This window comes from Symphodus melops (genome assembly GCF_947650265.1).
Source record: "Symphodus melops genome assembly, chromosome: 2".
NCBI classification, from domain to species: domain Eukaryota; kingdom Metazoa; phylum Chordata; class Actinopteri; order Labriformes; family Labridae; genus Symphodus; species Symphodus melops.
In genome coordinates, this window is record NC_136692.1 from 30,595,638 (window position 1) to 30,610,757 (window position 15,120).

The 15,120-nt window shown below is 45.1% G+C and overlaps 1 protein-coding gene across 1 annotated transcript in view; it reads left to right on the forward strand.

Moving 5' to 3' along the window:
* The window catches only part of LOC306820368 (protein NLRC3-like), a 35,461-nt gene that overhangs the window by 19,814 nt on the left and 527 nt on the right, over nt 1–15,120 (forward strand). The window contains exons 9-10 of the mRNA XM_079338188.1: nt 9,488–9,661; nt 10,137–10,310. Of these exons, the coding sequence (XP_079194314.1) occupies nt 9,488–9,661; nt 10,137–10,310 (348 nt within the window). The remainder of the gene's footprint in view (nt 1–9,487; nt 9,662–10,136; nt 10,311–15,120) is intronic.

Genomic DNA, 15,120 nt, shown 5'->3' on the forward strand with positions numbered 1-15,120 from the left:
TGTTTAATGTCTAAACCTGCCCGATGGCAGAAAACAAGTTACAACTTTAAACTATTTAAAAAAGTGTCAAACTCTTCAAAGTATAAAACCTTCTGATACTAAAGGTGTAAAAATAGTATAATAGTCATCGACACTTTAAAATTTTGTTTTTAGGAACATTTGGACGTGTTAAAGTTGTGTCCCAGATTTTAGTCAGCTCTGACAGACTTTTACAGAAACAGAGACATAAAAAGTGGTGAGCTACAACATGAAGGACCCCCGTCTTATTCCTGCTTTTAAAAAGGGGGGGATGCTGTTCAAACGTGGTTCACATTTTGATTTGTTGAGAACTTGATGAAATGATTTTACTATCAGCTGTGTCTCTACTCGGGCTGTAACGCTACACAAACATTAGGGTTGGGTACGGTTCTCAGTTCTGAAGATTGGGTTCGGTACATTTTGGGTCCAGTAAGGGACCTGATGCAACACTTTCTTTTTCTTTATCAGGAACATTTACAACTTCCCTTTTACACATTGTCTTAAGTTCAGCATGGACAGTTCAGACTTCACCTGCTCAGGTTTCTTTTTCATTACATTTTAAATTAAACATTAAAAAACAAAAAAGTTTGGATCAGTGTGGATGGCAGTCCACAGTGGGGACCTCAGCGACCCGATCCCTGGACACAGCTTCTCGCTGTTGGGACATGGAATGTCACCTCACTGGGGAGGAAGGAGCCTGAGCTTGTGTAGGAGGTGGACGCACAGCATGGGCTCTGGAACCCAGCTCCTCGAGAGAGGCTTGATTCTTCAGTTCCCTGGAGTTGCCCTTGGTGAGAGGACAATACAAAGCAGAGCAGAGGCTGGTGTGGGCTTGCTCAGAGCCTCACAGCTCAGCCGCCATGTGTTGAAATTCACCCTGATAAACGAGAGGGTCGCATCCCTACGCCTTTGGGTAAGGGACAGGTCTCAGACTGCTGTCTTGGCCGAACATCAGTGCGGAGTACCCTGCCTTCTTGGAATCCCTGGGAGGGGTGCTGGACAGTGCTCCATTGTTCAACTGGGAAACTTTAACGCTCATGCGGGCAACTACAGTGAGACTTGGAGGGGGTGATTGGAGTGAATGGCCTCTCCAATCTGAACCCAAGTGGTCTTCTGTTGTTGGACTTCTGTGCTTGTCACAGTTTGTCCATAACAAACACCAAGTTCAGGCACTGGGATGTCCATAAGAACATGTGGCACCAGGACACTCCAGGCTTGAAGTCGATCATAGACTTTGTGGTCGTGTCATCTGACCTCTGGCCGTTTGTCTCGGACACTCGGGTGAAGAGAGGGGGTGAACTGTCAACTGATCACCACCTGGTAGTGAGTTGGATACGCTGGCGGGGGAGGAAGCCAGTCAGACTTGGCAGGCCCAAATGTGTTGTGAGGGTCTTCTGGGAACGTCTGGCAGAACCCTCTATTAGTGAGGTCTTCAAATCCCATCTCCGGTAGAGTTTCTCACAGATCCCAGGGGACGCTGGAGACATTGAGTCCAAGTGGACCATGTTCTCCACCTCCTTTGTCAAAGAGGCTGCTCTGAGCTGTGGTCGCAGGGTCTCTGGAGCCTGTCATAGCGGCAATCTCCAAACCCGGTGGTGGACACTGGAAGTAAGGGACGCTGTCAAACTAAAGAAAGAGTCCTATCGGGCATTGTTAGCTCATAGGACTCCTGAGGCAGCTGACGGGTACCTGCAGGCCAAGCGTGCAGGAGTACCTCTAAATCTGAGATCATGGTTCTCGATCGGAAAAGGGTGGCTTGAGCTCTCCAGGTCAGTAGGGAGTCCTTGCCCCAGGTGGAGGTCTTTCTCAGGTTCTTGTTCTCCAGTGGGGAGATGATGGAGCGTGAGATTGAAAGTCATGAGGTTGTAGTATTGGTCCGTTGTGGTGCAGAAGGAGCTAAGCCGAAAGATGAAGCTCTCAATTTACTAGTCGATCTTCTTTCCAAACCTCATCTATGGTTATAAGCTTTGGGTCATAACCAAAAGAACGAGATCCCGGATACAAGCGCTCTTCGAGCACAGAAAAAAAAACAAAAAATTACATCTGGGACAGTATAGACTGGTGTAGTTTTGAGTCCTAAAACCAGGAAGTGAGTTAGCATTTTAGCGCCATGGGTTCCTAACTCTAAAAGTCAATGGGTATAATTGAATGTGTTTGTGGTCAGACGAGATAAACTATGTTAGCTAAGACTCCACTTGTGAATTTCAAAGTTTTTACGTGAACTTTAAATGGTGGTTGCGAACGAGTAGCTAACTGAAACTACAGTGGTTGTCGCAGACATTAAACGTCATCACACCGGGAACTCTCTCCCTAATCCTACTTACAGAGGTTAATAAACAACTCATTAAGCAAACGTTTAACTAGCTTGTCAAATCTGCTGATTAGATCGATAAAGCAAAACGGTCGTGACGTCATTATATACCGACCGTGGTGTATTTTGCTAGAGCATAACGTTAGCTTTTTACTTCTCTCGGCTACATTAACTCTTCAAACTTCATATAAATGATGTTCATCTGTAAAGATTAACAGAAGCATCAGAAACGTGTGTTTGACACTGAGCTTATTTTCTGCAATGATCCAAAATCCAATGCAAAAATCCCATAGGAGAATCTTAGTGTTGGGTCCAGCCAGGATGGCAAAGTTCAGGCTGTGTATGTTTGGAGAACTACAACAAAAGACTCTTTATCCCAGCATGCCTTGCAGGTACTCCCAGAATGCTTTGCCACACCTAACACAGAGGTGTGAAGTCTGGGAGGTATAAAGCCGGCCATGTCTCATTGTTCTCTCTCTTTCAAACGTCGTCTGGCGACGTCCGAGGATACCCAACTCTGTTCCTGTTTCCAAAACGGTATTGAGAGAGACTGTAAGGATTACGTCTCGTTCCGTCCTTTAAAGAAAGGACACCCACGGAGATCACCTCGCTCGACGGAGGACACGACGGCCCTGCTCAACCCCACTGGACACGCACCGCCGTCACCTTACAACTGCAGAAAGGCCGCTCCAGAACCTCTTTTCTTCCTTTCATCAACCGTGGACAAACGGTTACAAGTGAGGCTTAACTAGGTCTGGGCAGTTAGATATAGAGAGTGTGTTTAATAACTGAGTTATTATTGGGAAACGGTGATAATATTTGCTTGGTGTTTGACCGATGTGTCTTAGATTTTACCAGAGTAAAATCTCTTTTGTTCTCCTTTATTTGTGCCGCTGTGTCCCATGTGTTCATCTGTGAGCTCCCACGTCATAACCGGGTAATAGACTCACTATCAGAAAGACTAGTGTGAACGCCGTCTGATACAAATCCGGCCACTAGCTTCTGGTACGCGACGTAAACTGTGCTCTGAGTTGTGGTGAGCTCCAGTCCGAGATTGAGCTGTCGAGGTGCGTTGTTTTCTCTCGCTCTCTCGCCTTTACACACACACCTTTCGGTAAACGCACACACATAGAGACCTGTGGCTTTCCAGACGCTGCAGAAACGTAGATCACGTTCTGTGTCCGCCATCACGTGACCGCGCGTGGTCGTCGCCATTTTGTCTGTCTCTGTCTGTCTGTCCCCCCCCCTTTTTCTCTCTCTCTCTCTCACTCTCTCTCTCACACACACACACACACACACACACACACACACACACACACACACACACACACACACACATGTGCCACGCTTGTTTGTTTTGTTTGTTAATTGTAGTTTGGCTTATGATGGTTATTTGTTTGATTGGGTTTCATTGATTTACTTGATGTTGCTTTGTTAAATAAATTCTATTATATCTTAAAAAGTCGTTGTTTGTGATCACTGTGAATTTGCTTTGTGACTTAGGCTGGGTGAAAGGGCTTTGTGTTCGGATTTCACACCTTCAATTAAATACAGATTATTAATTATTAATGATATTGGTATTTAATTAAATAATTTGAGACTGATATTGGTAATATTTTGGTTGTTCCCTGTTTACAGGGTGGTGCCCTGAGGTTTATTAAACGCAGTTTAATAACAATTATTGATTTAGATTAATAATTAAATAAACTTAATTATTAATTTATTTTGACAATCAAATTTTACTTCATAAAACCCAACATAACCGTTGGTCAGGTATTCGCTCCTGAAAATTCCCAACATAATGGTGCCCCGTGTGAGGCCCTTAATAAACCAGCTTTGTTACATTGTTTGTTCACAGTGATCCAAACTAAGGAAATTCTCTTTTCTTTGGGAGATTACTTTTTGTTGTTTTTAAAGCAAAGCAAACATCAAGTTGTGTGTTAGTTGTGCTGCTGCGTGTTGACGAGTGAGTAGTTTAATAATTTTTGTGTGCTTATTGTTGTTGGAGACAACAAGTTAGCCATTTGTTTAGTCAGGAGTGTAACTTTAAAATTGTTACAGAGCCAGCTGCCTGAGAGGTGTGTCTTCCCCCAATCCTCAAAAGGACTTGAGGTGTGAATGTTCGCACCTAGCTGCCAGGACAGACTGCACTGATCCGGTTTAGAACCGTAGGTCAGAATTGCCTCCTGCTGACTTTTTATCTTGCAGCTTCACAAACAGTAATCCACTAAGGTATTCTGTTTTACCACATCAACATTAACATTAACATGGGTACCAAAACTTCTTGTGAGCCAGGAGCTAAGACTCCTTTTGGATCAGACCACCACACATCACCAAAAGAAACTGTTGCTGGTCTGACGCAGCTCTCCTTAGAGGGGATTGCCAACCTGATCAGCTATTTCATTAGCATTTGTAAGGACACCTTGAGAAAGGTAGGTGACCAGGCCAACCCCCGAGCCAAGATCACCCCCAACAAAGACAGAATGTCTGCGAAAGACATTCAGCAGTCAGGGACCAAGGCCCCCTGTGGATCACACAATCCACCTCCTCAGGTTGGAGTTGCAGGTTTAAACCACGTCCCTTTAAAGGTCAACAGTCTGAACTCCTCCACCCTCAGCACAGGCGAAGATAAATTAAATGAGTCGGTTGAGTATATAACTCATCGAACAGGGAAACCACAGTACACATCTTCGAATGTTCTCGGCCAACTTCTCCTCCCTTTTCAGCGCAAATCATATTTGCAGCAAAAGAGACACCAGGCACAGCTCGCCCAGGTGCAAGAAGATAACCAGATCCTAAAGGACGGCTTCAAAAGGATGCAGGACCGACTTAAGACCTTGCAAGTCGAATGCAAGGCCCTGCAGGAGGAGAATAAAATACTGCAAGAAAGCTGCAGGTTAGCCAGACGAATGAAAGAAAGTGTCATGGTACCCGGAATTCAGGAGGAGCAGGTACGCACCGCAGCCCCCACGCCAGCTGAGGAAGCCCTACACAAGGGATGGGATACTGAACCAGATCCCTGGAGGAAGGAGACAGACATGTTGGACGACCAGAGGACTTATGAGTCTTCAGACGACTCGGGCAACTCCCACCAGGCTGTTACTCATGGTTTACGGACCAGACAGAGTGTCAGCGCCTCAGTGGAGACACTCCAGCCAGAGGTCCAATCCCTGCCGAAAGAGAACAAATCTCTTTGTCAGCACCGACAAACTGCCAAGCAGAAGGTGTTAGACACGTTTGAATTAATTCAGGGAGCCACGTCGTCAGGATACGACTCTGATCGTGCACCAAGCCCCTTAAAAAATCAAACGCCCCTGCTGAAAAAGCTCAGTAGAAAACCGAGCAGCCAGGTTAGTCTAATGACTAAACAAAGTCTTGTTCCCCCTGTCAATCCTGAACAGAAAGATTTTGACTGTAGAGCCCCTCCCTTTGACAAAACGCTCCGGTATATTGACAGCTGCCACACCTTTTCACACCTTCACAGGTTTGAATCACCCCATGGGAAGGGGGGTGACATCTCAGCCCCCTCAGGCAGAGATTACAGCAGGCCCTCTCCTACTACCTGCAGGTTCCCACACATACACCCTGAGCGTCACAAAGGTGACGTAGCACTTGAAGGCAACAAATTGCCTCGTGCTATGAAGCAGTCCAAGAGACCACGTCACCGGCAGAGAAGACGACAGAGCCAGGGGGGTGAAGGGTTGAGCCAGCCGTAGGGTAGGTTCCAGCCTGAGGAGTCAATCACTGACAGACCTGAACAGAACTCTCGGGATGACCGAAGCCTAAGACAGAAGGGTAGGTATAACCAGAGTTCCCAAGAGGAACTCTCGGGATGGCCGAAGCCTAAGTCAGAAGGGTAGGTATAACCAGAGTTCCCAAGAGCTTCATAAGGAAGCAGGTCTCGGCAGTGAAATGACTAGCACAATTCCGAGGGGGGTGATAGATGGGGTAAGACAGTGTCAGGCCTCCAGCCCTTACAAAGAACCAGGTTCTGACTCCACATTGGGGAGGCGGGAGTAGCTCCCATTTCAAAATCCAGTCACTCTACTCACGCTTTTGTTGTTGTTGTTTTTGTTTTGTTTTGTGGCCTCACACCCATAGTGAGACTCTACATGTACATGTACATTACGCACTGACATGCCACAAACACACACAGGCTTTCTCCTGCCCAGTCAAGGAGTTAGCCCACACATCTACACATGAAACTCTTCTCTTTCTCTCTTCCTCTTGTTTGTTTGTTTCATGTGTTTTGTCCAAGAATGCACCTTGAGCAGCAATGCTTCGCTAATGTCTGATTATGTTTTGATGTTTAGCGTTAGACATAGTTAGACAGTCTGCCCAGACTTTGCCTCAATGTCTGCCCAGACCAAATGCCTCTTGAATTTATGGACTGTTTGCCAAATTAACTTTTGTACAAGTATCTCCAAAGCACGTGGACTGGTGGCCCATAGTGCCCTGAAGACCATGACCTGCATCCCGCTCTTCAGGCCAGGGGGGATGTTGGGTCCAGCCAGGATGGCAAAGTTCAGGCTGTGTATGTTTGGAGAACTACAACAAAAGACTCTTTATCCCAGCATGCCTTGCAGGTACTCCCAGAATGCTTTGCCACACCTAACACAGAGGTGTGAAGTCTGGGAGGTATAAAGCCGGCCATGTCTCATTGTTCTCTCTCTTTCAAACGTCGTCTGGCGACGTCCGAGGATACCCAACTCTGTTCCTGTTTCCAGCACGCTGCTCTTTGTTTAAGTTTTGGCGCGCAGCTGATCCAAGGCCTTGAAGCACACCGACGTCCTAATTTCCGAGCCTAGATCATCCACTTGAACGCATCTCAGAAGTATAGCGTTCTATTTCTCCCGTATCAAAACGGTATTGAGAGAGACTGTAAGGATTACGTCTCGTTCCGTCCTTTAAAGAAAGGACACCCACGGAGATCACCTCGCTCGACGGAGGACACGACGGCCCTGCTCAACCCCACTGGACACGCACCGCCGTCACCTTACAACTGCAGAAAGGCCGCTCCAGAACCTCTTTTCTTCCTTTCATCAACCGTGGACAAACGGTTACAAGTGAGGCTTAACTAGGTCTGGGCAGTTAGATATAGAGAGTGTGTTTAATAACTGAGTTATTATTGGGAAACGGTGATAATATTTGCTTGGTGTTTGACCGATGTGTCTTAGATTTTACCAGAGTAAAATCTCTTTTGTTCTCCTTTATTTGTGCCGCTGTGTCCCATGTGTTCATCTGTGAGCTCCCACGTCATAACCGGGTAATAGACTCACTATCAGAAAGACTAGTGTGAACGCCGTCTGATACAAATCCGGCCACTAGCTTCTGGTACGCGACGTAAACTGTGCTCTGAGTTGTGGTGAGCTCCAGTCCGAGATTGAGCTGTCGAGGTGCGTTGTTTTCTCTCGCTCTCTCGCCTTTACACACACACCTTTCGGTAAACGCACACACATAGAGACCTGTGGCTTTCCAGACGCTGCAGAAACGTAGATCACGTTCTGTGTCCGCCATCACGTGACCGCGCGTGGTCGTCGCCATTTTGTCTGTCTCTGTCTGTCTGTCCCCCCCCCTTTTTCTCTCTCTCTCTCTCACTCTCTCTCTCACACACACACACACACACACACACACACACACACACACACACACACACACACACACATGTGCCACGCTTGTTTGTTTTGTTTGTTAATTGTAGTTTGGCTTATGATGGTTATTTGTTTGATTGGGTTTCATTGATTTACTTGATGTTGCTTTGTTAAATAAATTCTATTATATCTTAAAAAGTCGTTGTTTGTGATCACTGTGAATTTGCTTTGTGACTTAGGCTGGGTGAAAGGGCTTTGTGTTCGGATTTCACACCTTCAATTAAATACAGATTATTAATTATTAATGATATTGGTATTTAATTAAATAATTTGAGACTGATATTGGTAATATTTTGGTTGTTCCCTGTTTACAGGGTGGTGCCCCGAGGTTTATTAAACGCAGTTTAATAACAATTATTGATTTAGATTAATAATTAAATAAACTTAATTATTAATTTATTTTGACAATCAAATTTTACTTCATAAAACCCAACATAACCGTTGGTCAGGTATTCGCTCCTGAAAATTCCCAACATTAGTAAGAACCACCGGCGCCATTTTTTCGGGTTTGCCTACAAAAATACGTCATTACTATACTAGTCTATAGTTTCATCTCAGAACTGTTCATATTTCCCTCTGTGAATATAAGAACTTGTAAAAACACAAAGTCCCATTCTGCATGTAATCCACCGTAATAAAAACAGCAGTGGTGTTTGTTATGTATTTGGCCCGTTCAGAATTATTATCAAGAGGCTGTTTAAATGCAAAGGAGACTTGGCTTTGCTCCACACTCTCTTTGTTTCTGCTTGCAGTGATGTTCACGTTGGCGTGCTATCTTTTTGACTGCTTTAATAAGTTGGACGTGTTGTCAACGTACCAGACAGCTTCACTGCTGTCACTCCTGTGAGCGCTCGCTACACTTGAATTGTGCACTGGCACACAGATTTTAGCCCAGGCTTTCTGTCATGCGAAAGACTTTTGGTTCAAGGGTTTAAAAGCATCAGATCCCGACAACAGACGAGTTAAAATCCAGATTGAAATGAAAAAAGTCCTGAGAAGAGTGGAGAGTGACAGCAGGGCACGAGGACAACAGAAGGGAGAAGAGAAGTTTCAGCCACAGTGGCAGACAGCTGGAGCTGGAACACGCTGCAGCTACATTTCTACTTAGATTAAAGACTAGATCCTGGTAAAGATCAACGTTATTCACAAAGCATGTCAGTCCTTAAGAGAGCTCCTAAAGTCCAAATGTAAGGATGAAGAGTTTCTCCCTCAGAGAAGAAAGGAGGAGAGAAAGGTGACAGCTCTATCACAGCCTCATATTAATATCAAATAGATTCAGTCCACTCTTACAGTTACCAGCATGCTGAACAAACACTTAAGCATCACAATGCTTCAAGACTTCATTGTTGACTGTTATTTTACTATAACATGAATGAATCAATAAAAAGTCCTTCAATGTGTGAATGAACAGATGATGATCACATCAGTGTGTTCATGTGGACAACATCACACATTCATGTATAAAGCTCACTGTCATCTACATTTACTTCTTTTATTCTTTATTCAGATTGAGTTCCTGCAGTTTGTCAAAGATCAGCTGTTCTTCTCTGGCCTCAGCTCTGAAGTCCAACCCCTCCCATCTCAGAGAGCTGGACCTGAGCTCCAACAACCTGCAGGATTCAGGAGTGAAGCTGCTGTGTGATTATCTGCAGAGTCCAAACTGCAGACTGGAGACTCTGAGGTCAGATCACTGACTGTGTCATTCATTTGAATCATTTCAATCCACATCCTCCATTGTTGCACATTTCAGGATTTATATATTTTCAGTATTTGTCTGAATTTAAATCTCTGTATATTTAATGATTTAGGAGATTTCTTATTCTTGAAGTTTCTGAATAATTTAGAGATTTGATGGGAAAATGTTTTTGTGACTCTGTGAAGTAAAGTTGAACAAGGTGCACATGAAGCCTCTGGTTTCCTCTGGTTCTGTTAAGAAGTGAAATCATGAAGACTTGTGATTGAATAATGTGTGATTTGATAAATGTAGTAACATCACAGAGCTGACTGAGATCAGCAGCCTGTTCTTCATCTGTGCACATGAACAGCTGGATGAATGTTGAGCTGACATTTGGAGGATTTAGATTTAGTGAATACACAATCACAAATGATCCTGTAATCATTATTTATTTGTATTCTTCTTTTTATTCTTTATTCAGATTGAGGTACTGCAGTTTGTCAGAGATCAGCTGTTCTTCTCTGGCCTCAGCTCTGAAGTCCAACCCCCCCCATCTCAGAGAGCTGGACCTGACCTACAACAAACTGCAGGATTCAGGAGTGAAGCTGCTGTGTGAACTTCAGGAGAATCCAAACTATGGACTGGAGACTCTGAGGTCAGTCTCTCAATGTTCTTTAGTAAACCCTCCACCTAAGATAACATAAAATAATCCTTTATTCATCTTGCGAGCTGAGACATTTAGAGTGTTACAGCAGCAAAGCAGGATAGCAGAAGAAAATCACACAAAAAAAAATTAAAATAGATAAAAATATTATTAAAATAAGAAATGTAGAAAGAATATGCATCTAAACAATAATTAATAAGCTAGTAAATATGCATATAAAAAAGAACAGTTGAAATGCCAGTAACTTAAAGATGTAAGGAGGATTAGGGAGAGAGTTCCCGGCGTGATGACGTGTCTCCATGACAACTACTGTAGTTTCAGTTAGCAACTCGTTAGCAACCGCCGTTTAAAGTTTGCGTAAAAACTTTAAAAGTCACAAGTGGGGTCTTAGCTAACATAGTTTATCTCGTCTAACAAAACATCAACATCGCTTCAGCTTGTGTTAACCACAGACCTTATTTCAGTCTAAACACAAACACATTCAAAATCCACATTGACTTTTAGAGTTAGGAACCCATGGCGCTAACATGCTAACTCACTTCCTGGTTTTAGGACTCAAAACTACACCAGTCTATATGCACTGTGGGCATGATAGTGTTCATACTGTTTACACAGACTTACAGCCTCTAGTCATGTTTGTCAGTGCTCTTGTAAATATTAGGTTAATAAACAACTTATTAAGCTAACATTAGCTGTCTTGTCAAATCCACAGATTAGATCGATGAAGCATAACGGTCGTGATGTCACTATAAACCGACCGCGGTGTAGTTCGCTAGCGCATAACGTTAGCTTTTCACTTCTCCCGGTTGCATTAACTCTTCAAACTTCATATAAATGATGTTCATCTGTAAAGATTATCCCGGTAAACAAAACAACAACGCGTCAGAAACGTGTGTTTGACACAGAGCTTATTTTCTGCAATGATCCAAAATCCAATGCAAAAATTCCATAGGCGAATTTTCGTAGGAACCACCGACGCCATTTTTTCGGGTTGGCCTAGAAAAATATATGTCATTACTACACCAGTCTATAAGGATGGAATGTTATTGCACACATTTTCCAATAAATAAATATTACAATGCAATCAAATTTAAAAATAAAAATACAGATAAGATCAGGTGACATCTTATAACATTATTATTGCACAAGAAGTAGGAGTAAATTGTCCAGTTTGGTGTGTTTTATGATCTACTGGGAGCTGATTGGTTAAACAGTCTGACTGCAGCAGGAAGGAAGGAGCTGCGGTATCTCTCCTTCAGACACCTCGGGGGGTGGAGCCTGTCACTGAAGGAGCTGCCCTGTGCTGTTACAGTACCATGCAGGGGGTGGGAAACGTTCGCCATCAGGGATGATAGCTTCTTCATCATCCTTACGTCTTCCACCACCTCCACAGGGTCCAGGGGGCGGCCCAGGACCTCCATAGGGTCCAGGGCGCAGCCCAGGATCTCCACAGGGTCCAGGGCGCAGCCGAGGACCTCCACAGGGTCCAGGGGGCAGCCCAGGACAGAGCTGGCCTTCTTCACCAGTTTGTTCAGTCTGTTCCTGTCTGCAGCCGTGTTGCTGCTGATCCAGCAGACAACTCCAGAAAAGATAGCTGATGCTACCACTGAGTCGTAAAAAGTCTTCAGGAGGTCTCCCTGCACTGTAAAAGACCAGAGTCTCCTCAGCAGGTGAAGTCTGCTCTGGCCTTTCTTGTAGAGAGCCTGTTATCTGTCCAGTTCAGTTTATTGTTCAGGTGAACACCCAGGTACCCAGAGTCCACTATCTCAATGTCCTTTCCCTGGTTTTTTACCGGTGTGGGGGAAGTGGGTCTGTGTCTGCGAAAGTCCACGACCAGTTCTTTGGTTTTAGCCGCGTTGATCTGGAGGCAGTTCCACTGGCACCAGTCCACAAAGCCCTTGTTGAGTTCTCTGTACTCCCCCTTGTCCCCATTGGGAACGAGGCCGACGATGGCAGAGTCATCAGAGAACTTCTGCAGGTGACAGTTAGTTGTGTTGTGGGAGGAGTCTGCAGTATACAGGGTGAAGAGGAAGGGAGCCAAGACGGTCCCTTGTGGGGCCCCTGTACTGCAGATGACCAGGTCAGAAACACAGTCCCGTGTCCTCACAAACTGTGGCCAGTTGGTCAGGTGATCCAGGAGCCACGATATGAGGTGCAAGTCGACTCATGTGAGCTGCAGCTTGTCCCTCAGAAACATGGGCTGTATGGTGTTAAAAGCACTGGAGAAATCATAGAACATGATCCTCACAGTGCTCCCAGCCCTCTCCAGGTGTGAGAGAGATCGCTCCATGAGGTAGATGACAGCATCATCCACCCCAATGCCTGGCTGACTCCACCTGGTCCATTGATGAGCTCACCAGGGGGCACAGATGTTGGAGGACCAACCTCTCCAGGGTCTCCATCAGGTGCGATGTAAGGGCCACCGGCCTGTCGTGGTTGAAGTCCTTGGGGCTGGAGGTCTTTGGCACCGGTACCACACAGGATGTCGTCGAGAGCTGTGGTACTCACCCCAGTTGAAGGCTCAAGTTGAACATGTGCCTCATAACTCCACAGAGCTGGTCTGCACATGTTTTGAGGAGCCTGGAGCTGATGCCAGCACTTTGTCTAAAAGCGCTCTATAAATAAAATTATTATTATTATTATTATTATTATCTGGACCAACTGCCTTCCTGACCTCCTTGGTTCTCTGTTCACCTGGGCTGTTGTGAAGGACAGGCTGGAACAGGGGGGCTGTGGGCTGGTCAGTGATTTAGGCAGAAATGGGAAAACAGGGGGTGCAAAAAAAAAATACAGGGGGTGCAAATTTTTTTCAGTGTCACTCACGGCGGCGCGGCACGCCGGAGCGGAGGTTATGTGCTCCCTAACACACTGGTTTTGAATAAGTCTCTAAATGGTGCATTCTGTTCAATGAATGCATTGTTACACATTTTAGTTTTCCCAAGCTTGATAATGTTGATTTACTGTACAGCCCCGGCCCTGACACACCCCTTTGTCATTTGACTGCAACTCACTTGGTTCATGTTGTCTAACCCCTTTGTTGGCCCACTGCTTCTCTCTGCACTTTATTTAAAAAACAAACAAACACATAAATTCATAATATTACATGTGTCATCCAGTAATAATAGATCCCTAGACCTTGATAAGTCAATCATCTGTCAGCATTTTCGAATGTGGCGCTGACCCGAAAAGGTGGAGCTAAACCCTGCAGTCCGTTGATTGGTTGAAAAAATCGTCACTTCCGGTGTTACGTCGGTAAACAAAACTCCGCCGTGTTTAAACCATTGACTGTAACACACAGCTGATTGTTTACGTGTGTATTTGTCCTCGCCGATCACAGCCTTCTCTGAAACAAAGCTTGATTGAGTTCTTGTAATAAAGAGTCACATGTCAGTGACAGAGAAGATGAACTGCTGGATGTCTTCCAGCGTTGGTTTTGTTTATGTTGCGTTTTTCTCCTTTGTTGAATTCATTAGTTAGCGGTTAGCTGTTAGCGGTTAGCTGCTATCATATGACGCTATTTACATAGCGGCTATCGTCATCCGGCTGACACGCCGTCTACCAAATAGGGCACAGGTGGCTGTAGAAACGCAAACGGGATCAGGTTTAAGCTTTTCAGTACCGGTATTCGGCAAACATATTCTTTGCCAGAATTAGAATGTAGCCTAATCAGATATTTAACGCACCCGTGTAGTAAGCACGTCTATTAAATGTAGATATTTGCACGGCCTAGGTCAAGCCGTGCAATAATTTCAAGGCCGTGTTTTTTTTAAATAGGCCGTGCAAAAAGCGGTTTCGCGGTAGGCTACCTAAATCTATGGGGCTGGTAGTCCTGAGAGTGGGGATGTGGCTGGAAGTGGGGGGAGAGGGTGGTGTGCAGGGCGGTGAGATGGGGGTGGGGGGTGAGGTGGGAATGGGGGGTAAGGTTGGGATGGGGAGTGGGGTGGGGATGGGCAATGAGGTGGGGGTAGGTGTAGGGGCAGACAATGGTGATGGTTGCAGCAGGATGGAATGGGTCGGGGGAGGGGTGGATGGCTGTTCAAATCTATTGAAAAAAGTGTTCAGGTCATTCACCCACTCCTGATCCCTAACCAGTTCAGTGTTGGAGTCCTTGTGACCTGAGATGGTTTTCAGACTCCGCTGACGTTCTGTTGCTGCAGCTGTTCCTCCATCTTCCTCCTGTAGCTGCACTTCCCCTCCCTGATCTTCCTCCTCAGCTCTCTCTGCACAGTCTTCATCTCCTCCCTGTCTCCTGACTTAAAACCCCCCTTTTCTATCAGCTCATATATTTACATTCTTGTTGTTTGTTGTTGGAGAAATCCTTTTCTTGGTTCTCTGCTACAAAGAGAGTTCAACATACTCAGGGTTTGTTTTCTGTGATCTGGCTTCACTAACCCTGACAGAAGAGATGGTGCTGAACAGTCACATGAAGCTGCTTATCAACCTGAGAAGTAAACCCAGAGTTTCATAAAAGGGGCGGAGCTATCTTCATATAACCTATCACAATATGTCACAGACTGTGAACAAACGATCTGAATAATATGAAGACGTTGAAGACAAACAGGCTCAAAGACTAAAGTTACACAGATGCAGGAAGGACAACTGACAGAAACAAAGAAACATCAGAGAGGATTCATGTCCAAACTACGCCTTCTTCTGTTTTCTTCCCATGGTCAGTTGACCTTTGACCTGACTATAATAAGTCCTGTTTCTTCTCTGAACTGAATGTGTTGCTCTGACTCTTTAAAGTGGAGAGGAGAACAGTCGGCTGTCAGAGCTGGTAGGACAGAACGACGCTGTGTGT